Source organism: Melospiza melodia, chromosome 1 (genome assembly GCF_035770615.1).
Source record: "Melospiza melodia melodia isolate bMelMel2 chromosome 1, bMelMel2.pri, whole genome shotgun sequence".
In the NCBI taxonomy this organism is placed as follows: domain Eukaryota; kingdom Metazoa; phylum Chordata; class Aves; order Passeriformes; family Passerellidae; genus Melospiza; species Melospiza melodia.
This window is the reverse complement of record NC_086194.1, coordinates 114326990-114352773: the sequence shown is the minus strand read 5'-3', so window position 1 is coordinate 114352773 and position 25784 is coordinate 114326990. Positions and strand designations below refer to the sequence as shown.

The 25784-nt window shown below is 39.2% G+C and overlaps 1 protein-coding gene and 1 long non-coding RNA gene across 2 annotated transcripts in view; both read right to left on the bottom strand.

Annotated features, from left to right (window-relative positions):
• The window catches only part of MBP (myelin basic protein), an 86069-nt gene extending 85650 nt beyond the window's left edge, over positions 1–419 (bottom strand). The window contains exon 1 of the mRNA XM_063165052.1: positions 354–419. Coding sequence (XP_063021122.1) covers positions 354–404 — 51 coding nt within the window. The 5' untranslated portion in view covers positions 405–419. The remainder of the gene's footprint in view (positions 1–353) is intronic.
• A 10799-nt stretch (positions 420–11218) lies between these two features.
• LOC134422693 (uncharacterized) lies at positions 11219–25518 on the bottom strand. Its single transcript, XR_010028868.1, has 3 exons — positions 25356–25518; positions 24461–24584; positions 11219–11479 (listed from the first exon to the last, which is right to left on the bottom strand). It is a non-coding gene; the product is annotated as an uncharacterized LOC134422693 (long non-coding RNA).
• Positions 25519–25784: the final 266 nt, after the last annotated feature.

Sequence of the window (25784 nt, the reverse complement as noted above, 5' to 3'; positions counted from 1 at the left end):
CCAAATGAAAAACTGTCAACACACAGAATATAACTCTGCTCACTGACTCTTAAAAAGATACTCTACAGTATCATGATTCTAAGTCACTTTCATCCATTACCACCATGACTGAGAAGATTATTACCAACTATGGATCAAACATCACATCTCTCACCAAATCCAGCACAACAAAAACTTCTTTTGGCCACATCTCATAGGACACTCTTTCAAAAACATGGTCACTTTACAGTGTAAACTACAAAATAGTAATGATAACAGTGATCTGGTAAACAACTACTGTCCTAAAAATACCCTGTATTTTACAGAATACATATTTTCCAAGTGGCTCTCTCTCTTCCATTTTCTACACTCACCTTGGTTGACTTCTCAGTGCTATGCTCTCGTTTTCCTACATGGTTCCCCATGATGGATCACCAAACTTTAAATTCTGAAAAGATAAAAACAAAACAACATTTTTGAAACCAATATGTTTGTAAAGAAATACAAATAAATGTTTAACCTGACACATAACAAAGAAATTTTTTATATTCAATGAGAATTTTTACAATCCAAGGTAAGATCCTAAGGTAATAACCTCCATGCTTATCTGGTCTATTTTGCACATGTAAGCAATATCAGAAAGCTTTCCTACTTCTATTAAAAAAAAAAAACATAAAAGAGAATGAAAAAAATAAATTGGTTTTTTTTTACATTTGCACATAATCCAAAACTAGATTAGAAATTAGGTAGAGGCCCTGTGTTTCGATATTATGTTTTTAATAACAAACAGTGCAGTACATATCAAATAATTTGTTACTATAAACTTCCATAAAAGTTCAAGTAAGTTCTTTTGAATTCAAATTTACCACTATATAAACAGCAATTAGTGAAAAAAGCACCACATAAACTGCTAACAATTTGCTGTGGAGGTTAGAACATGTGAGTTGTTTACAGCTCCCACTTTCATGATGAGCACATAAGAAATGCCAACTCTTTCTTCTTATTTTCTGGCTCATCCTACCATATCTCATCTTAGCAGAGCTTATGTAGGTTAAACCACAATATGCAAATTTCAGCTTTTAGAGCACACTGATGGTTGTGCCACATACTTCTTGTCATAGAAGCAGGTGTCTCTACAGGACCTTGCAGCTGCTGCCTTGAGATGATTTGAATGCAGTGCATCACTGCATTTAGAGTCATGAGACTTAAATTACATGCATGACTTAAAATTACATGCATGAAATAAAGCAATAGGCTATACAAACTCATATATTGTTATAACCCCAGCTACACGCACGGATTTGTGTACAAAAGGATTCCAAAAACTGAAACTTTGCTCTTGACAAAATACACATCTGTGATGGGCAGTCATAAGTAATCAATCTAATTTTGTTTCCCTACTTCAACTTTTAGAGAGACTGATAGATTTATTTACACACACACTTTACCACCCCACCCAACCCCCAGTGATAAATTTCAAATTTTGAGGGCCTACAGTGCTTATCTGACAATTCACTGAATTCAGTTTTCTCTAAGTTCCATGTTATCACTGTATCCAATTAAATAAATCCTTACAAAAATCCATTTCCAAGGTCTCACAAATTCAAAATTGAAAATATTCAAACTCAGTAAGTGCACTCAAGATAGAATTAATTACTAAATTGAAAACAGATGTTTTAAAACCAGCCCTATCTATTGCATACATGATTTAAAAAACCACAAAAAACAAAAACCAAAAAGCCATGGATTACTGCAGTCCTGTACTTTCCAACTGTGAGATCAGCACAATCAATTCTCCCATTTTTGACATTCTAAAATTTTTGAAGGAAAAATACAAATAAATTCATAAACGCTGGGTTTCAGACCTGAATTTCCTCAAACTGGCTTTTGCTCTACAAATTATGAGCAGCAGCTCATTCCTCATCCAGTAGGTGATGAGGAATTGGTGAATTCCCAACATAAGGAAAGCAGAGCAGAATACAAAACTGTAAGACATGTCTACAGCAGAATATAAAGGCAAATGTTCTAAATGTTATTCTTCCATTCATTTATCAAAAAAAAAAAAAAAACCTATCAAATTTGGTCTATAACACACATATGTCTGAGTACACAGATGATGAAGCCAACATAACACTTGCAGACCACATCTGTGATCCTGTCCTCCTGCTTCCTGTTAGCCTCCCTCATGTCTCTGGAGTAACACTCCAGGAACAACCACCCTGTATCCATAAAACACTCCATAAACACTCCTAGCTAGATTTTACTTTATTTTTTTTTTTTCATGCACAAATAAATGCAGATGCTTGGAGATAAGTTAGTTACAGGTAACTGCTATTAATTCCTCACATAGGAATAGAACTACTTTTCAGCTAAAGGGACAAAAGCAAGCAGCCACTAGCAAGGGTATCCTAAATGTTACAGATTTCTTCATGCTACCTATTAAACAGTGAAATCTGAGTAATCCTTCGGCAAAGAAGGGATTCCAAGAATCTGACATGAATTATGAAAGAAATTGTATAGTGCCAACTGTTCTGTAGATATCTGATTAGGAAGTAATACCATACAAACATGCAAGCATTTATAGCAACAAAGACTTAATTTTTCACTTCAGCCTCAAGCAGAAATCCACCTTACTTGACTAAAAACTGAGCACACAGGTTGTTTTCACTTCAGGATGAAACACTGAGACTGACTCTGGTTCTTACTGTCCAGAGGGAAACCACACTGCACAGCTTCTACCTGCGCCAATCTTTATGCAATGAGTTGAGTCACTGACTTCAGTGGGATTACTCACTTTTACAATCTTTGTAGGAACTTGCAGCCAACTATTCTAAACATCTCAGCTAGAAAAAGATTCATATTTTCTTTTTAGTCACCTTCATAATGTACAGGTTGCTGGACTAAGCAGCTCTGTATGAAGACACAGCTTCTTACACTTCTTAACAATGTCCATCAACTGAACAGCACTCTTTGCAGAGGAATCCATGAATGATTCAGCACTGATGAACTGCCACAAGAACAGCCACAGTGCTCCAAGCAATGAAAAAACAGAAGTACTGTGGAAATGCAATACCTTCTTTGAATCTCACATGAATCACACCTAACAATAAGCTGCCAAAACAGGCCTGCACATGGGATCAACCTTATGACCACAACAGCCCCTGCCAAAAAGCTTCCTAGTGAAATCCTGCAAGTTTTGTAAATCCTATGAGATGAGAAATTTTGCACGTGAGCTTGAGTCACAAATGAGAGGGGACACCCCACTTGCCTGCAGTGGATGGAGTTACATCACCAGCTCCCCTATACAACTCCCCATAAAGAGTTCCTGGTTTTACACTAAAACCATCTGAGAGGCTCAGAAAACTAAAGGCCACACAACTAAACTGATTTAAAAGGACTAAAAGCTGAAAACACTTCTGCTACCTAAAAACTCTTTAGGGTGAAGCGAGTGAATTGGGGCAGGAAGTTGTGAGCCACCGCTGCAGGTGCCAGCAGCAGAGCCACCCCGCTGCCTCAGCACTATGCCACAGCCACCTACTGAGCTGAATCAGCTCTGCTGCCATGACCTGGCACTTCCCAATCCATGACTGATACAGCAGTAGCTCCACCTCTGCCAGCTGCTTTGAGTAATTCCAAAAACAGCCGAGGGATTTTGCCTGGGGAAATGAAATTAAGCGTCTCCTCCCATCGATTCACCTTCTCACAGAGTTTAGACTAACAGATAACCTGATGGAAGCCTAGACCAAGCAGCTTTCCCACTCCTTTCACAGCAGGAACCCATATTCCAACTAGCAACAACTACAGAAATGCCAGTGCCTTACCCAAGGAGAAAAACTTGTTTTTCCAAAACTCAAAAAAAGAGATGGAAAAACTCTGTTCTATACAACACATACCTGTAATAATACACTTCGGTTGGCATCATGTAATTTATCTTCATCTGAGCAGTTAATTAGATATAGGGGTTTAGAAACATATATCATTGTAGCATTTTTAGCCCATTCTAGTCTGCCTGTCGGTATTTGCAGCTAAACAAGTTGTTCTAGTGATCTTCCCATACACACCCCCTGTCCCATAAAGAAGATTTAGAATTGTCTTTGGAAGGCAGAAAAACACTTCTCCAAACTTTCTGAATGTAACAAGAAATGCAATGGCATTACTTTCTGCAGGTTATGCAGTTTTAACTGCAAAATAGCATTTTCTTACTCACAGGAGCCTGAAAACGTTCACCCATGTAGTCATCAGACTTTAAATAAGTGATATAGTAATTGAGGAGTCAAAACAGTCTGTAAGCCAATCCACATGGAGCACTTTTATTGAACACTATTGGTTACTTCAAATTAAAAAGCATAAACTACTGAATGTGTATCACACGATGCTGAAAATGGTTTTTAAAATATGATCCTACCTCTTCCCACACGTTAATTATGACTCAACAGAACTACATGTAATAATAAAGGTATGCAAGGACTTACATATTTACAGGTATCAGAATATAATTACTACCTTGTCTAGGAATATGTATTCATCACAGACTGATGTTGGGTAATAGTGCAGAGCTACAAGTGCTCCTAGCCTTACTCACACATGGGAAGGGTAACCATAGAATAAAAAAATATGTGAGGAATTTACTTAAAACTTCCTGCTAAATTCACAACTACTCTTATACATTTTACTACTATATAGAGATCTTATCAGAGAAAAATAAAAGAGTAATTTCTTTCAAAAAATGCGCAAGTTCTCTCTAATTCTGACAGACTCCTAACATAAACTCTTACCCAAGGTTTGGTGGTATTTGTTTGTTGTTGGGTTTTGGTTTGTTTTTTTGGGTTTTTTTTTTTTTTTTTGGTTGGTTGGTTGGTTTTTGAGGTTTTTGTTTTGCTTTTTTGGTTTTTTGTTTGTTTGGTTTTTGTGTTTGTTTGGTATTTTGTTTGTTTGTGGCAGTGTCAGGTCCTGGTTACACAGCTTCCTGGGAAGCAAGCTGACACACTGCACAGCAGTGGCTGCCAGCTAGATGGAAATTTTTGAGTGGTTTTTTTAGGCTCTCAGTGTGATACCCATCTTTCCACGGAAGCCTTTCACTTCATCTTCCTTCAAAACGAGACCGAGGCACTCGGCATGCCTCCTCTGTTTCTTCAGAATTCCCTCATGGTGGTAACCAAATATTCCAGCTAACCAAGAAAGAAAACCTCCAGCAGGCACGAATGAGTGACCTGCAGCTAAATCCTTCAGCAGCCACAGTCAGACTCTTCAGAGACAGATGTGAGCAGCCACGTAACTAAAGTAACCTGCCCCATGGACAAACTGCTCCACAGGAGTCCCACCCTCTTAATTCAACTGTTCAATCAGTTCACAAAATATAGTGCCTTAAATCCCTTACAAGCTTAATTGTTATTCAACACAAGTATAATTTTTCATTATTGTGAAAGAGTGCAATACTTCCTAAATCAAACTTTCACTTTTGACTTCCACAGTTATATTTCTCTGAAAGAAAAACACATTATTCTAGACATATTTCCATCATGAATTATCAAAACCAAGACTTCAGTGGTGACCATAGCCTATAAATCAGAGAAGTCAACAGACGTTTAGTACTTACAGATGTATTTAATCATGATTGTACAGTGTTTTACGTATCACAGTCTTGACCTATCTAGATATTACAGCAATTTTGATGTTTACAGATAACCGCACGTACCTTAGCACGGACACTAGGCCTAGAAAACCACTCCTCTGAGAGACTGGCCAAGTTCTGAAACACTTCTACCTGAGGAAGTACTCCCCAGTGCTAGCACAGTTGCTCAGTAATTGATACACACTTGATGTATCACTGCAAAGGACCCCAAAATTATTATTCTCTAAAATTTTCTGCAACACTATGGCACATGAGAAAGGCTACAACAGCGAGAGAGAATATATTCTGTGAAAAAACGTTGTTGCAAACTATTTCCTAAAATTGCCATAGGGTAAGCAGGACCCAAAGTTTAAGATGTTTCCTGACTGTTTTGATTACCATTTTCTTCTATTGCCAACAAGAAGGATATTGCACACTATCTTTTACAGAAGCATGTGATTTCCAGGAATCTCACCTCAGCACACTGAGCATATTTCAAACGTGATTCTAGACTACAGTGAGATTACAATTAAATTGCTAAGCGACATTTATTTTCTGTAGCACAGGTTCTTCTCACATTTCTCTCCTTTCTTCCTTCAACCCACTCCACTCTCCTTGCTAGAGCACCATCCACCCTGTCCATTAAGGACAAGAAAATTTCTCAATAGGGCTCTTCTGCTTCCCAAATGGGAAAATGCTCCCCTAAGGTCATGCAGCACATGCTGGTACCTACACTCCTTTACGCAAACAGAAATCATCGATGACCACAATCACTCGGCATTAGCCACATGTTTACTGTTTGTCTTCAAAACACTAAGATTAGCAAAGCCCTGTGAACTCTGTGCCAATCCACCTGCAGAGTCATAAGGAAATTTCCTTATCAGCTGCAGTGCACCTGAGGAGGGAGCCAGGTAGGACCCCACAGGCCTGGGGCAAGGTACAGCAGCACGTCTGAGCACCCAGCACGCTCCAGCTCCGTCCCTTCTGCTGGCTGCACTTCTACCACTGCACCTACAAATGGGTCTTGACTACACTTGGATTTCCTTGTAAGTACTCTGTGACTTTGCTGAGGTACTTGTGCCTCTCAGCTATTCCCAGTCTAGGGAACAGAGGGGGCCACACGTACACCTCCCTTGAATATATGCATCAAAAGGAAAATGGTGCCCTCCTACAAAATGAAGACTGATTTGTCTGTTTTTATCTCAGGCACTAATATGAAAAGGTTCACTTGCTACATGCTGTCTTTTATGCACAGCACCACAACAAAATAGGCTGGGTGTTGTTATTTTCTTTTTCATATAGGTTTATGTCTGCATGGCATACAACACCTTGGATGGAGCTAGGACCAATTTTTCCCAGCTTTCTGGAAAGGATCAGACACATATTCACTGATTATTTTTTTTCAGCACATATGTGCTCCAGAGACAAAACAATCTGATACTACAGTAAAATACATTATCTCGTGGAGAAAAAAGAAAAAAGAAAGAAAAATATCAGGACAGAGAAATTTAGTAAGTTTAAGAATTGAGACATATCATAGCCTCATTCTATGCATTTGTAAGACACACAGTAGACTCCTAAGACCAATGGTTTCTCCTAAGATCATGGCTTCTAAAGTACTATATTTCTTTTACAAATACACCTTCACAGCTGTGAACCTCAACCTTCAGCCTCAGTGAGTCAACAACTAAAAGTAAGACATTTGCCCTAGATTTTGAATAATAGGAAACGCCACACAAGAATATATAATTCAAATGCAGCATTAACCAGGAGAATGAAAAAAAAAGAACAAAATTCATATTCAAATCATGGAGAATTTCAGGCCAAAGTAACAATCTTAACAGTACCAGAGGACAAAAATAAAAGCAACTGAGAAATGATACAGAAAATAATAATTGTTTGTTACTTGAAGACTTTCAGTTTCTGAGATTAAGGTACTCTGAAAACAGACAAGACCTAACACCTCTATTCTGATAAAAATTTCAAAATGTCAAGAGAATAAAACCAAGATATATTTGATAACTCACTTTTTTTCCCCGTTCTCTGCTTAGAAAAACCAGCCCTCTCCAAATGTTGAGCGGTTTATTCTCCCTTTCAAACTGAGGTAGGTTCCCTAAGCTTCCCAGAGAACACAGGCACTTTGATGATCAGTACTTCATTAACACTTTGTAGAGACTGACAACAACAGGCACACCTGCAGTTCTAAACACACATGAATTAAAGGCACTGTATGCCTGCTCTTCTCATATCCAACAGCCTGACAGATGGGACAAGGAGATGATTCACCCCCTTCAGACAGCATTAACTGTGCTGTGAGATAACACTGAATCACTAGATCCTTCTCAATTAAAAGGAAAAAAAAAAAGTCTCTCTCTCTCTCTCCCTGATCTTTTTCTCTCTCTCTTCTGACTTCATATATGTTATCTATACTGCAAACATATCAGCCAACAGGATGGATTTCCTGCAGATTCTCCTCTGTAACATTTGGCATGAATACTGATATTGCGAAAGGGTCTGACTTTCGCCATACTCCGAGTTCACTCCCTTTGGCCCAATCTACTTCTCTACAGTCATGTCCCTCCCTTCCTCCCCATGAACACACTGCCAAAGAGGCACAAAACCCAATGTTTCTTCTCTGACATGGAAAAAATGCATCCTTAACTCTGTGCTTGCATTTCTCTCTTCTTGTGCTTTGTGTTTCTCACTTCTTTTTGCCTTCTTTTGCCTGGCTGTATTGTATGAGCGCTCATACATGAAATCATGATCCTAAAGTGTTTCTTAAAGTAATTTGATGAAGACTCAATCCTCAGTATTTTCATTTGTAAGCATGCTGAAGACATGCAAAATTCATGTGGCAGCCTCCTAAAAGGTCACCATTATCCAGAGTCCATTGACACAAACAAGACATTTCTCCAGTCAGAAATGATTTGCAATGCAAGCTGCAACTGACACCTCATGAAGCTTAAATAAAGATTTATATGCTCCGCTTCTCTGAAATCTGTAAATAAATTTAAGAACAAAGTAACCCAGAAAGCTGTAGAGAAGCAATTTTTCTGGGCTTATAAATGATTATCTGGAAAGACAGATACTCCGACCCCAGTTTGGGATTTTCTCTGGCGATGACACACTGATTTACTTTCCCTTCTCAGAAGAGAAAGCAAAATTAATTTTTTTTGCAAAGGATAATTGCATAGCTGAGAAATAAATAATCAATTTATCTTCTTTTCAAATGGCATTTTAATCCAGATGTTTTGGCTTTAATTGTTTAGGTCATAGGCTCAGCAGGCTACAGTCACTAAGCTGTGAGTTGTTGCACTTGGAATTTTAAATAATTAATGAGTAACAGCAGCTGAAATCTGCATGAGGAACATCACCCTGACATAATTATTGTACTTGTGTGCTTCTTTAAATATGCTTTCAAGAACTCGTGGCTCGTACTTGAATATTGTCTCATTTTATGTAACTCATAAATGTCATGTGCTAATGTTGTTTTCCCAATCTTTATCAGAGGTACATTTAAAGCCAATATAGAAACAGTCATTACTGAATAACTACTGAAGAGAACAATGATAGACCCAAGGGAACATTTCCATTTGAACGCGAGAATGTTCTAAATGTACACAAGACCATTATCTCCCCTTCTTTCATTAAAAAGAAAACTAGATTGTTTATTTCACATTAAAAGGAAGACAAAAGCATGTGACAGGCCAAACACTCATTTTTTCAGCATGGTTTTCAAGTGCAGTTCACTATTTATCAGTGTACAAAAGAAAAAGATAACAAAATCTGGCAACATATCAAAATAACGGAGTGAGAAAATAAATGTTTCAATAAGGAGACGAGCTGTGTATTCACTTTCAATCATGATTACCAAAATATATCTCAAATCCACTCTATGATTAAAAGTAAGCTTGTATATAATATTTGCAGCACCCATCACAAGAATATCTTGTTCTTGAACAAGTTGCACTTGTAAACTATTTTATTGTTAACTAAATATTTCTTAAAAAAGAAAATGTTGCAAATGCCATCATCTGTGATAGCGTCCACAGCCTTCAGTCAAGAGGGGTTTTCCAGACAGTACACAGATATAGAGAGGAAGTTCCTTCCCTAAAGGTCTTGCAACATAAGTAGACAAAACACATGACCAGAAGGTAAACCTTTCTCCCATATTACAGATATAGAGCAAAGGCAGAGATAAGTTAAGGACAATACACTAAAAAAATACTTATAGCCCACATAGAAGCTTTGGCAGACATTAGAAAATTAAATCCAGAGTTGTAATTCTGAAAACCCGTTCTCAGCTACTCATAATGCCAGGGTTTGTACTCACAACACACACCTCCTTTCTTATTTTACAAGTGCTCCATGGCTTTCAAGTTCTGCTATCAGTCATGCAAAATAACACTCCAGCTGCGATGACACAGCCAAGCAGCTTCACATGATTTTACACCAGAACCCCATCAATGTACAATGAGGCTATTTCTCTGACATCCCAGGGCTTCATTCAGCCAACTTTGTCTCAAACACAGAAAATGTGAACTATCAGACTCAAGATTATCACGAGACACAGTGGAAACCACTGCAACAACCCACTCCCTGCCTTTTTATTTTTCCTAGGCAGCTATAGCAGAAGGTCACCTATACCATGAGATAATAAACTTGTGATTAGCACACTCACACAGGATGTGGGAAACCAGGGATCGTCTTAGACGACACTGGAGGGAAAGATCAGTCTGGCTTGATCACAGGATAACTGTGAGTCACCAGTGTGATCTGGCAAGGAGAAAATAGGTTTTTAAAAAAACAGACAAACAGACCTACATTGTATCATGAAGGAGTATTTCCAGCTAAAACAGGGAAGAATTAAAGTCATCACACCAGCCACTAGCATAACATCAGCTGAATACAAGGTACAATTCTGGTCAGCCGTATCTAACAACATGAATTTTTTACTAGAACAGATGGGAAGATGAGGACAGCAATAGGAACCTATTAGACAGAGATAAGGCTAAAAGCTCATAACACGTCAAGTCTAAGTAAAGCAAGGCTAAATGAGTGTTGGAGGAAGAGAAAATAGATGCTGCCCACACATAAAACTAAACTAAAAGCCAGAGTATTTCTAAACATCAGGAGAGCAGGGCTCTGGGAGAACCAGAGGAGAGTAGAACACCTAGCTGTGTTGAAGATAGAATGCAAGAGTCTGACCACTGTATTTCAGGGACTGCATGAATGGTGTGGTTCTCACCATGGCAGGACAGCCCCAATGACACTGGGCACTCCTCTGGCCTGGGAAAATTTCAATCCATATTCCTGAACAGTGTACCTGGAGCACTGGGGTGGGAAGCAGGGGGAGCAGGAGGCAGAGAGGGCCTATCCTTTTTCTGAATCTGTTCATACATGACAACTGACTGTAAAAAAGGATAAAATAATCAAAGCCCCAAACAAAACAAAATCACAGAACCAGCACTGCTCTGGAAAGGGGGAACAGAAAGGAAACAGGATAGCTTTTAGCCAGCTGGATTTCACTGGCATGTAGGATATTAGACAAACAGACTTTATTCCCCACTCTGAGCTCATCCACTTTATCCTGTAAGGGATCAGTGTAAGTAGGGGAGAGCTGTAACCCCCTCTGCACCAAGACATCCATTTACTGAAGAAAGGGAACATGAGTCCTGCTCAACAGCCTCTACCTTGGCAGCCTGCTTCTTGCAGCAGGAAACACAGGTCTGAACCCTTGGGGAAAGAGCTGGAGCTGATCTCCATCCCAGCCACAGCACAGCAGGGTCTTGGCTAACCAGCTCTTCTGCAAGTTGGTGAGCACTGGCCCTCAGGAAACATTTGTCACACACACACAAAGTCCAGCTCTGCCCTCCGCAGCTCCGGGAACTGAAACAGCAGTGAAACACACTTTGTTTGGAAGGATACTGACTTTCAGGAGCGTTTGCTCATTGGCTACATTGGGTGATATTCTGAGACATCTGATTCTGAGCACTAGATAAACTAGGGATTTCATACAAGGCTCTTCAAGTCTCTTCCACCCCTATCTCCCACACCATTTACAAACTGACTGCTCTTTTCATAACATTCCTCTAGGACTATATTCCAAAAGAATCCTTAAAATCCCCTCCTCAAAAACTCTGCAGTAAACACTCCTGCATGGAAATGCAATAATGAGTAATATTTCCAGAGTCTGTGACTGAAACTTTATAGCACATATACACAGAACATACTATCTAATTAACTCTTGCAGCAATTTGTTTGTGCATTTCATCATTGACTCAATCCATAAAAGTGCTTCGCATTCCATACCCTAAGAGAGTTAAAATCTTTCAGAAAAGAGATACTTAGCAGCTGGTTTGGCCAAATTCTTTATTTCTTACCCCAAACAATATCTCCACCCAACCTACTACCATGCAGCTCTTAATTCACCTACAGCCCCTTCAAACAGCAATTACTCATGGCATAAATACAGTAATTAATACAAGTTACTAGACCTGAATCAAAACCTGTCATTTAACATCCACATGAGTTAGCTACGAGTGAAAGCAATGGGTCTTTTATTTAATGAAGCATCATATTTAAACCAGCTTTTATTGAATTGCAAGCAATTAAGGTATACCAATAGGATTTAGCTGATATATTATACATTTTTAAGTGGAAATTCAGCTATATAAATTAACAGTTATGATAAGTTTGAGATGTTACAGCTCGAATCTTTCACTCCCAAATGAATAATCCCTTCTTTATTTCAACATTGCTCAACTGTGGTCCCTAGTATTTAGTGTGTGACATTTTAAGACCTTAAAATAATTCTGAATGACCAAACCTGCCCTTACTAAGCTAAAGCTACTGTTTTCATCACTACCTTCTTTTGTTTAACCAATAACATTAATGCATTACTGCTTATAGGTAAGTATCTATTAGTAAATCCATTCTCAGTTTGGTATTTGAGCATCTGCCAAATCTAATGCCAATTTCCAAAACAAAAATACAGCAGGGCTAGGGACAAAAAAAAAAAAAAAAAAAAAAATTAAACAAAAAAAAGCAAACCAAAACAAAAAACCACAACTGTTTTCCCCATTTACTATCTTGAAGCACACAATATTCACTCAGAAAAAAAAACACAGCTCCACCCCCAAAACCACAGGCTTCACAGCATCTAGCACGGATGTTTAAAAACATAAGTTAAAAGCACTCCAGACTCTGTATGTTTGAAGCTAAGCAAAGTGGAAAGCAATTATCACCAGAACTGTTTTGGTTTTTTTTTTTTAACATAGCTGCATGTAAACATTTCATCAGTTTGGATAAATCAGAGTGCACTTTTTTTCACTCTTTATATTCAATTAGTCATGCAAAGAAGTTTCCCTTATCTTGCCAATTACATAATATAAACAGCCAGTCCTAAAGCACTTAAAATGTCACCAGGTTTTGGTGGTCTGCTAAAATGGAGGAGGACTGCAGACCATACCACAAACGCTCTCTCAAATGGCACACAGGGAAAAGGTGTAAGCAGACAATAACAGAATCAGATGCACAGTGATGCCGGGTCCAGTGGGACTGGAACATGTACAAGTTGATGAACAAGAGGTGCCACAGAAACAAAGGCACCTCATCGTTTTTGCACAGGTTATTATCTTGCTCTTTTCATGTCATAGCACTCGAACAATACAATTATCTTGCCCATCACTTGCTTCCCATCTGCCCACTGAAAACTGTCCATATCCAAACATAATCCAGAACATAGAATCTTTTCACAGAGGAGTTTTTTCCATGCTCCACCCCCACCTGCCTGATCCTATATTGTAAAGAGAGAATTTTCAAGCAGAAGGAGATCTTCTCCCTTGGCCAGAAACTCGCTACATATGCCTCACCACAATGCTACTCCACATTCTCTTCAGTCCATGATTGATTCTCTTCAAACTATGATTTCTTGCCTTCCAACAAAATACAAATAAGAATAACTTCAAACATTTCTGAACTGCAGCAATCTTTAAATTGAGAAAACTTAAAATGCTTAAGAAGTTACATGACAGGCAACTTATTTAACTGACACTACAGGAGTTTTCATACAAACAAAATAAGCTGGAATTGAGTCAACCTACTCTGAGTCAATGCCTCCCTCAATCAATTTTTTAAAAAATCACAAAATGATTCTGTACGACAAAAGGACATATACAGAATAACTTTTTTATCTATTATATATTTAAAATCAGTGAGGCAACAAACCTTAATGTCTAAAATTCTTGCTTTCATTTGATCTTATTTATTTGGGTGGTCTTTTCTCATACAAGAAAGCCCATTGAAGATTGTTTTATTTGTTTCTATCAGGAAGACACTGCAAAACCAGTTTTTATGCTTGTGTGTGCCAGTATTATTGCTGTAATGCATGAATGATTATGAAATTACTTAACTGCCTTCTTTCCAAAGCCCTGGTTATTCCTCTCAGGTTAAAGTACAGAGCTAGCTGATTGTGAAACACATTTAATCATTTGTCCATTTCCAAATGTAATATTCTACAAATACTGTACTTGCATGTTAATCTTTTATTTACAAAAAATAAAATATTTACTGAACACAAAAAAACAGAACACAAGGAAAATGTGATTTTACACTTCACAAGTAAAGCATAAAACCAGTTCTTAAAGTATCAGAGAGACAGGCATTATACAAAGAAGTAAGAACTTAGATATCTAAGATTTACTATAGAGGTATCATTTAGCATTTGACTTTTTCCGCTACATGAATTTTTCAGTCTCTGTTTAGAAAATGCCAGTATGATTTTGGAACACACGTAAGATTGAGCTAAAATACTGACAATGATTTGCCAACTATTATGATCATTTTCCTAACGTATTAAAGTCTTACTGCAATTAAACACTACTGGAAGCATTAAAATAATGAACTAATTACACCTGCCATTCAAAACATTTTGTGAATACTGTATTTCTGATTAATTCACTGCTCATTACATGGTTTCTAGAACAATTCTAAATTGTAGAATTTAAGTCTTAAACTGCTCCTTTAGAATTGTTTCATTAAATATATTTGTAACCTTACTCTGGATGGGCTTTTCAGGTCCAAAAATATAATGCAGCTAATAAAAATGAATATCTAAATGTATAGTTCTATACAGGACAAAAGGAAGGACAACTATCATCATGTGACAAAATTATTTTGATACCTGATGAACTATGCAGAGTAACAACTGCTCATCAGTAACAGAAGTTGGAAAATTAAGCATCTGAACGAGTAAGGCAAGTGGTGCTAGTAAGATCTGAGAAACACTGAATTCCCCAGTAAGTCACTGTGATCTCACTATTCAGCATCATACAATCAGGTTAAATTTCTTTGCTTCTTACTATGTGCAAATCAAGCAAGTCTCAGTTTTACTGTGGATCTTATTGCATTTTACAGGTGCTGGTGCTTTCTAAAATTATGGTAATAAGGGAATATCAAAATAGTGATTACCAGAAAAAAAGCCATGACATAATTAGAGAAATGGTAAAAGCAGACTAACAGTAGCAACAAAAAAAAAAAAAAAAAAAAAAAAACCACAAAAAAAAAAAAAACCACTCAACTACCAAAAAAAAGCAGCTTTAAATGCATATCAGAAGGCAACTTCAGATTTTTCACACATCCTGACACAGTAAAAGTATTACATATGCAATGCTTTTAAATGGCAAGATAATGGAACTAAATCAATACAAAAGAAGGGCAAAGCCCACTGGCTTTACGCAGATCATCAATATAATCATTAACATGCATTAGATCAAGCTAAAATAATTATTAAACTTACTGTCACTTTTGCTGTAACCTTCCTATCTGGTAAATTCCTCACACACACACGCACAGAGGGAGCAGGAATCACTCTGGAAGCAACATCCTGTTCCTAACAAACTTGTTCCCCCAGGTCACATGCAGTCCCAGCTTATTCATCACCACATTCCCAAAGGTGCAGGTGCTCAATCCTGTGACCAGCATGCACTCATCACCTGCAGATGGACAGCAACTGGGCATCCAGAAAAGAAGGGCAGGAGAGGGATCATGCACAGGTTACCAGTCACCAAGTCTGAGGGACCACTAGGAAAGAAAACATCACGGTCCAAACCTACTTTCATTGTTTGTTTATCTACTCCCACAGTATGTTCTGACATGTGCCTGTCTGCGTGTCATTTCTGGGCATGTTAAAGAGAAGATGGTCATTGGGAATCACCAGAATGGATTTACAGAGGTTAAATCATGCCTGACCAATATGACTGCCTTCTGCCAGAGAGATTGCCTTCTGCCATAAAATGATAGGATTTGTGGATGAGACATCACTGGTGTCACCCACCTTGATTTTAGGAATACTCAATCTCTCCTGCAGCATCATCGCACCTAACCTGATTCAAGTTACAGCATGGATGGGCAAATTACCAGCTGATAAAAAAGCCCAAACATCTCTATCATTAGGCTCAAACAGCAGCTCTTGATGGTTCACAATCTGTCCATGGTTACAAAGTGAATAGGTTAGGGACCCAATCCTGTTCAAATTCTTTTACAGTGACCTGGCAGAGCACAAAGTCTGCGAACACTACTGTAGAAGACACACTGGAGGGCAGGGTTGCCATTCAGAGTAACTTAGATATGGCCAACAATAATGTCTTGAGTCCCTAGCCTGAAGACCAACTTACTTACTGGGGAGCAGCTCCCCTGCAAACAAGCTGTAGGTCCTGGCAGGCCATGAATCAGCCCTGCAGCTGGCAGCAAGGAGAGCTAACAGCTTCCCAGCCTTGGGAAATGGAAGAACAGCCCGTGCACTGAGGGAAGCAATTGTCCTGCTTCATGCACAATCCACTTCTCTGGTGTCTGCACCACCAGGTCTGCTTTTGGATCCACATTATGAAATGTCACCAGGAGCAAGTTCAGTGGAAGGCCACAAAAACAGCTGTCATCTGAAACACACATCCTGTGAGGAGAGGCTGAAAGCACTGGGATTGTTCAGCCTAGAGAAAGATTTGGAGCACATAGTATCAAATTTTCAATACCTAAAATAAATTATAAAAATGATGAGGCCAGGCTTTTTGCCAAGGTGCATGGGCGCAGAACAACATCAACTGTGATCTGAGAAGCTGTAAATATGTATTAGGTAAGGGGAAAAGAAGCACAGTCCCTAATGATGGAATATAAACTGCAGTTAAGAATTCTGAATAGCTGCTACTCAGTGCTTTACCATGCAACTCCATTAAGACAAGGAGCATACTTTTGTTGTTGCTGTATGCTGTTTGTGGCCTTGCTAAGGCCTAATGGACAAAGTATTACTCACAGGGATGAAACATGCAAGCCATTTATTATAAAAGGCCAATTATGCTGAAAGTAGTTTTCATTACTTCTTTCTCACTCTTTCCAGGGGCAGAAAAAATTATTACTTGTGGCTATAATTTCAGCCTTCACTTGGAACCAAATATCTTCCTTCAATGCTTTCATTAATAAAGAAGGTTGTGGCATACAGGAGTTAGAATGAAGAAGGGGGAAAAAACCAACCAACCAAAAAAAAAACCCAAGCCAAATAACCAAACCACATACAAAGTATTTTACCACTGGAGGAGGAGAAGAATGGAGTATTTCACAACCCACCCTACATGCTGGCCAAAGTTTAAGATTAGCTTTTCAACACCAACAGCCCTGCACTCAGATGAAAAGCACCTACTAAAATTTCCATTAAAGCAACAATTTTTCCATGTGAGCCTATTATGGGTTGTTTCCCATTTGACAAGAGTATCTTTCTGAAGAACAAAACCAAAGCCAAATTACTGCCTATCTTCCAGGTGAACAGCACTGAGTCAGACTATGCTGAAACTGTGAAAGCTGTGCAGAAACTTATGTGCATCTCTTTTCCAGGAACAAGTCAGGGCAAAGTAATAGTAATAGTACAGATAAAAGATAACACAAAATACAAGTCAGGGAGTTTCTATTTGTAGAAGCTCCACACTTCAGTGAGAAGTCTTTCAGCAGCTTCCAACATTTGAGAAAAGAATCTAATAGTAAAAGACTCAACAAGAGCCAAAGCAGAAGATAATTGCAATTGTTTTCCTTTAAGTCAGTCCCAATTATTTGAGCATGTATATAAAGCTAAAAAACAGCTGTGAAAAAAATTCATCTTCTTTCTACTTTCAGAAAAACAAAAGAAGACTTAATACCAAGGCTGACTTAAGGAATGTGGAAAGGTTCCACTCATATCACCGATTTTGTTAATATATGAAGCATAACAGGCAACCACTTTCAAAACAGTTTGCCCCTGTTGTTCAGACAGGCTTCCAGTTTTTTTTTCTTTTTAGCTAACCAATGTAGCGATGAAAATGCCTGGAATCAAACTGCTGACTATTTTTCAGTGACCATTTCACTGAAGAGACAAATTAAAATGGGATCACTGTGTAACTCGATAATGGATTTTAGTCATTTACAGGACTATGAGTTTTACTCCGATTGTAGCTCTCTAGAATGGTATGAGCTATCAAAACATTCCAAATGCAACCCAGTAGGGGTCCAAAAGTTTCCTATTACAATGATTATATCATTCATTATGGATAAAGCTCCAAGGCACACCAATCCCCAAAGTTATGTTCTGTATTGTTTCATCAGTATTTTATCCCATACCACAGAACTACTGGAAACACAGGCCAATTATTTTCCTTCATTTGGTTTCAGACTTTGCTGTCATAATTTTCAGTATAACAGGTCCTTTCTGGACACAAATTTGTACAGCCATCCTCCACCCCAGCATATACACAAATTTGCCATAATTTCTTCTGTACCTTCTTAACACTCTAAAGGACAAGTATAGTCTTTTTTTTTTAATCACTGTAAGTTCTGTCAGATAATATCCCAAAACTACTTTTCATCCAGAGAACTAAAAAGATCTGACAAGAGAGTTTAACTAAGGACTCATGTTTTTAGAATTAGAAGAGAAGAGCAATGCTGACATCCAGGAAACAACAGTGTTGAGGAAGAATAATTGAAAAGCATTACAATACCTTAGAAAACATCACAAAGCAATGTTTTGCTATTAACCATGAGGTATTGTGCATGATATGGAACTGGACCCCCAGAAGCTGATGACTCTTTTCTGAGATGAACTGAAAGTCTAGGTAATTGAGGAATTTGTCACAAACTGCAGGAATGCTTCCTGGGAGTCAGTACTGTAGGAAGCCAATAAGAAGCTCTAAATATATACACATATTATTACATATGTTAGTCAGGAGAAAATGGCAACAAGCTAGGGGATATGCTGATGAGACACAGGTGCAGGTACAGATTTGAAGGGCACAGTAACAGCTGTCACTGGGATCTGCAGAATTGCTGCATAGAAACAAATACATTCTAGGCTTTATCTTCGAGGCACTAACCCAGCCTGAGGAATGAGAGATTTGGTCACCTGTGTGGACAAGCTGAAAGGGATACAAAGTGATACTCTCAGGTCCGTGAGGAAGAAGATCTGAGGAGACAGCAAAGAGCACCTCTACCACTTAATCCAGCCAACCTGAAGCACCCTACCTCACTTCAGTTTATCCATCTGAAATCTATCAAGGAAATCTAGGAAAGTCAATGATTAAAAAAATTACAGGACAACTGTCCTTAGGGCTCCAAGGCTGTTGCTATATTGGAAACACTGATTTTGCTACGGCAGTTTTAACACCTTTAGTCCAAAGATGAACAAACCTCATGACTGGCCCTTGACCATACCACACTTCAGCAAGACCATTGCCAGAACAGATGAAGCAGCTGTACATTGTCCCCTAGAAGGCCCTTGAATAACCAGAATACAATTGCCTTCTACTCTGGAAAGTATCACAGCTGAATTTGTATGAAAAGAAACAAAAACCAAAAAAAACTGGCAGGGCATTGACAACACAACAGCTGTATTTCAGCATTTTTCCAATCTTTAGAGAAAAAATTATATGTCCATTGAGATGACAGGCTGTTATTGCACTACAAGAGTCCTTGATCTAACTTAATCCACATATAACCATTATTTTTCATGGTCTTTCATGTATTTACAAGAACCAGTCAGAAAAACTGGTTCAAAAATGCAGCCAGAATGGCTTTATATGTGTCTGGTAGTACTGATCTCTCACACTGAAAAGTCTCTTTTATAAGCATCTGAATTCCAAGGATAGCTGTGAATTGTCCAACTGCATCATTTTACCTCAATTTTGGGACTTCCAACTAAGAAGTGAACTGAGAACAAACAGATTTTCACTTGTGATCCTGCAATTGCAACTCTTTAGCAGAAGCCAAAGAGAATGCACCAGTTAAACATATTAAAAAACACACTATATGCCTGAATTATTTTAGAAATACAACTTGGTTTGTATTTGATTTTGCTTTCCCTCTCACTTTCATAAGAGTTAGACACTAGATCCCCACAGTTGTTAACTTCACCAACCTGGAAAGACCTGAATTTAAACATTTCCAAATGTTTAAGCTTTCTCAAGTGTTTAAAAAAATAAATACTAAGAATTTCAGTTACACACACTAAGAAATTTTATAAGTGTTGGAACAAAATCCTAAACAAGTCAGATCTAAAAAACATCTTTCCTTCCAACATGCAAAACAAACCTAGTACAGCTGATATGTTGATCAAAAATTGTTCAAATTTTAAGAAACATTAATATAAAACCTATTTTACCTTCAATGGTATAGTTATTTAAAAAAAAAACACAAAACCTCTGACTAAATCAGTCTTTTTTGATTTATTAATTTCCTCGTTTCTCCCATTTGAAAGGGTTTCCAAATGCTCCAGGGGAAATAATAAAAAAAAAAGGTAAAATAAAAAGCAATATTGAAGTAAATATTTAGAAAACTAACTTCCTCACTGAGTTATTTCAAAATCATTTCAGGACAGAAGCAAAAAATACCCAAAAAACTGTCTAAAACTGTCTGAAAATGTCCATGTTATTTTTTGTTTTTCTCTCACGTGCCTTTTGTGTGGGCTTTCCTGGGTTATGTCCAAGATTTACAGCTATTCCAAGCAACAGAACTGGGATTTCACAGTTACTGCAACTGATGCAAGAAGCCTCATAGGAATTATCTCACTCTATATTAACCAGAGTTCTCCACTTATTTTTAACAGAGCATTTTGAGAAATATAAAGCTTCTTTCAAAATATGAAAGCCCAAAAATGTTAAAATCTAAACCCTGTTGTCAGGAACTGTTTAAGTGTCTGCTATTTAGAAATTCTTTAGCTACTAATAAATGATCATAATAGATTATGAATCCTTTAAATAGTAGTAACCTATGTGCCAATCTCTACAAGAAAAAGTTAAAGCCAGGATGATCAGCCTTTTACAGAAGGGTCAGTCTCTGGAAATGTCTCAAGAAGATGAGCTGTAGAAAATTGATGAAAGCGACTGCTATGTTTCACAGACATCTAGAAAACATGTTTTTAAAAGCCATATCTAGAATAAGTGTTTTAAAAAAACCCAAAAACGAAACTCTGAAAACAGCTGGCAAAGCAAGAAAAGGTGAGTACAATTTCATCTTTAAAGAAGTTAGTAAGATTGTTAATCATAAACATCACATCAGAAATTATTTAATACTATATTAAAAAGTTCACATGATACAAGGATTCAAGTAGGAAAACATTTGGTATGTGTGGTGATTAGACTGAAGAAGACATTTCTTCATGTGCTACTAATACAAGAAAACAACTAGAGAAATGAAAATAGAAAATCCTTAATTATCTGAATGAAATTATTAAGTAAAGAAAATCTAAAACTGATTGTGACAAAGCCTTTATTCACTGCCACTGAATACATAAGGATGGGCACTATCACTGTCTCCCTAAGGGAAAGAGATCAATGAAGTTCTGTGCAGCTCTTTCCAACCACAGCTCGGCATAACTATTTTGTCTAAATTCTCACGTTGGCAAAACCCTTAGAGAACTGTGTTTCAATAGAGATGTGTGGCATCTTAGCTTAGGGCTCCGTCAGCACCAGCACGTTGTGCTCCTCCAGCCCAAATGCAGCACTCACAGGCTCTCTCCTCGGGCTGAGCTCAGCCTGCCTGCAGGAGGATCCACACAGCCAGAGCCGGAGCCAGGACTGAAGGCTGCAGGAACACAGCTCCAGTGCCATCCCCACTGCAGCCAGCCACTGCCTTGGGCACTGCACTGGTCTCTCAGAGATGAACTTGCTCATTTTGTATCGATTCTTTCATCAGGTCCAAATCAAGCACTCTGTGCAGAAGGCTGGACACCCTGGAAAGTGGATATTAACACAAGAAATGTGCAAATAAAGTACTGGAGCCTAGAGTTATCTGTCTGAAGTTCCAGTTGCACAAGTGATTTGAGCAGTCAAGCTCTAAAGCATATACCCTTTTTCTGATTCTTCTTCCATTGGCTGCTAACTTTTCTTTTTAACACATATAAATTCAGGCTTCTTCAGAAATTACTATGTCCCACTGATTTTCTTCTTGGGAGCACCTAACATTCTGGACACCTTTCTGTCTTCAACAGGGTATTTTACAGAATCCAGAAAAATTCCTGTTTTATAAAAGATTATCAGCTGTCTGTATTTAAAACAGCAGTTCCTGACCAGCTGCTCCTCATCACTGCTGTCCTTTATTTAAGAGCCTCACCTCAGGAAACACAGATAACAGTTTCAACCTGACGTCTTGCCTGAAAGAAAAATTATTCAGGTAATTAAATACCACAGGACAGAGCACTTTACCAATGATCCAGAAGACTCTGCTGTCCTTTAATCTGTGGCAGAGTTTATACCTTAAACCTGTATGCAAGAGTCTTAGACTGCAAACCTTCCAGACTTCTCCTCATTAAACACGAGTTATGGTTTAAGTGTTTTAGCCAAAATTTACTAGATTTCATCCATATTAGTCCAATAACACTGCTGACGGTCAAAAATTGTTATGTTCTCAAGTAAATTAAATTAATTAGTTCTGGTAAGTAAAAGTTTGAGCGACATGGCCCAATATATGAGCACCAATGTATTTTCACAGCTCTGCCTTTTGACAGGTAAGATGCTAACAGAAAACAGTAGCATTTGAACACTGAACGACTTCTGATACTTATGCTTCAAGTAAGCATGAGATGTATATTTCAGCTTATTCAACCTTCTCTCAACAGCTTCTAATGCATTTCTTCTGTCACAAAAAAAAAAATCATGTAGCAGAGCAATTAGAGCCTAAATTTATATGTTCTGTTTGGTGGAATAAATAACCAAAGTGGCTATTTCAACCATATGGGTAATTTACATCACATTCTGAATAAACCACCACAGAAAGAACAAACAAGACATTTTTGGATACACAACAGTAGGGACACTCACTCGGGTTGCTCTCCTGCCTCATCCCACCATTACCACTCCATGTACCTTCACATGTAATCTAACACACCACAAACACTCATCTCCCATTTTCAGAACTGAAAAGAACTGGAAGCATGTCCCACTTATGCTATTGATTAATGGTGTGACCAGTGTCATCTTGGTTGTTCTCAAGACTTGAAAACAGATATAATCCTCCCCTGCAAGTGCAGGATACTCTGAGTTGATTATTTCCAGAATTCTGACAAGCTTGTCTTTAAAATGGATGTAAGGCTCCCTCCTCATATGGGAGCTGCCATCATGAGAAACAAATCCCAGGGTAAGAACAACCCTGTCATTAAATTTTTCATAAGTGCAAAAAATTAAGCAATTATAAATAGGAAACTATTTTTAATTAACATGCTCCAATTTCTATCATTAAGAGCCTGTGGTGAACTGAAATTTATCGCCCCAATAGTGACTGTAACATTCACTACCTTATTTATATTAACTATTGTGATAGAACAGGGCCTTTGAAAGCCTGTGAATATTATTCAGCTGTACAGAATGGCATAAACTCAATTTCTGTTCTTAATTCTCTACTTAAAAATTCAGTGAAGCTCACTTTATGTTGGATTCATGGCTTTCTCCCAACTCAGTGAAAAATAAATTTGAATCCATTTCATTAAGACATCACACTCTGACTTTTTATTTTCATTACAGATATCAAGCTTTATTTTAAATGCATTATCTCAGAGTCTAATGCATGAACACCACTTTGAAAATTAATATCCCTCAATATAACTCCTGCGCACGGGCCTCTGCAAACAAGAACTTGCCCTCTGACCATCTTATCAGTTATTAATAATGTCTGTAGAATGCTTCATCTGGTTACCTATTTCCTGAGAGACTGAAAAACCTACTGTACAGAATCCAAGAAGGAACAACAAACTTTGTGTTGGTCAAGAACCAAGGGAACACTTCTACCCATGGGAGTGCTTTAGCCACAGCTGCCTGGAGGGAATATTCTAGGGAAGCACCAATGCAAGCTTTTCCTTTCCTGGTCCTGTCTAGGCTCTACTTTTACCCAAGTAGAAACTTGGGTATAGCCTGGCATGGCATTGGGAATGCTCTCCTTGGTGCTCTTTAGAATGATTCAGAATGCAATCCGTGACAGACAGAGCCAATGTAACCCACAATCCATGATGCTCAAGAGCTTTGATGGACTCATACCAGTAATTACTAACTGCTCTAAGACTATTTAAAGATTCTAGAGAACTGTTTCCTACTTGGATACCAAAAGTAATCAAATCATTAACACAAACCAAGACTGTTCCCTTACTCTGTTATTATTTACCTTGACCGACAGGGAGCACTTCATCATCCTTCCAGCCAGGTGTTCCAAGCCTTTATCCACAACCAAACGCAACCTACAATACTTGTTTGTATCTGTGAATTGGCAGTACTCCACACCAACAAAACTATATTAGTCTCAGCTCTTTAAAAATCATTAGTGGCTATAATAGAAATAAACCAGTGCAATATGCATGCTACCACTCCTGATCACCTGAGACTCAATCTGCTTCCACTGAAGAGGGGGAAAACTCCAGTTTCTCTGCAAGAATTCATTACTTTCCCAGTGTCTTCATAGTATCTCAATCAGCTTTACTTCAAACACAGCATCTGACGTACTGAAGGGCAAAGGCAGTGCACACAGGAAATACTATCAGGACGGACCTACTTAAAATTACAAAACGCGTGTTTACATTCTTCCCAAGGCAAATCATGCAGCGATTTTTAAAAAGTCCCCCCAAGCGTTCGAAGGCACTAGAAGTACAGTCTTTGCTATGGCCACAGCTCATCACACACGGAGGTACCTCAAACACCTCCAGGGCTGCCCAGCCCGAGCCCAGCCGGTGGCAAGCGTGAGAAGCACGGCAGCTTCGAGCCGAGCCCAGCCGCGGAGGGCGGGGAAGGTGCGGGGTCCCGGGGCTGGGCAGGAGCGTCCCAGCGGCGCCTCGGAGCCGCCCCGTGCCCACCTTCCCCACGGAAAGTTATGGAAATCCCGGCAAGAGCCGGGGGCAGCGGTGGCACCGCGGCTGGGACAGCACCTGCCCCGCTCCTCAGCTCCGCCAGCGCCCGTCCTGCGCCGTGGCCCCGTGAAGTGGGGGGAAAAATAAACCCCAACAAAACAAAACAGAAAAAAGGCAGAAGTTGTCCGTTCCGGTGTAAGGCTCCGGGCACGGCCGCGATGTGAAACCGGAAGGCACGGCACGGCCTCCCGCCCGGTTATGTAAGGCACGGCCGCCCCGACGGACGGGGAGCCCCCGGCAGACAGACAGACACCTGCGGGGCGCGGGCAGCAGCGCCTGCGCTCCCCGCCGTCCCCAGCACCGCTGCCCGCTCCTCGGGCACCCGTGCCGCGGGCGGGATCCCTCCCCGAGGAGCCCGGGGCCACCTACCGCTGCCACCTGCCCCAGGTGTCCCGCAGCGCCGCTCCTCCTCCGCCGAGCCGCCGCGGCTGCCCCGCCGAGCAGCACGGGACGCGGGCTCACACGGCGAGGAGGAAGAGAAACACGCCGAGAGGCTGCCCGCCCTCCGCAGCCCTGGGGGAGCCGCTCGCTCGCCGCCTCCCTCCCCGGAGCACAACAACAACAAACACGGCGGAGCGGAGCGCAGCGTGCGGGGCGGGCACAGCCCTGGGGCCGCCGGTGGCGGGGAGGACCCGGCTGCCCCTCTCCCCTCCCCTCCGCGAAACCGCCCCGAGAGAAGAAAAGAAAACCCTCTAAAAATTATAATAATAATAATAATAATAATAATAATAATAATAATAATAATAATAATAATAATAATAATAATAATAATAATAATAAAGAGTTAATCACAACGCA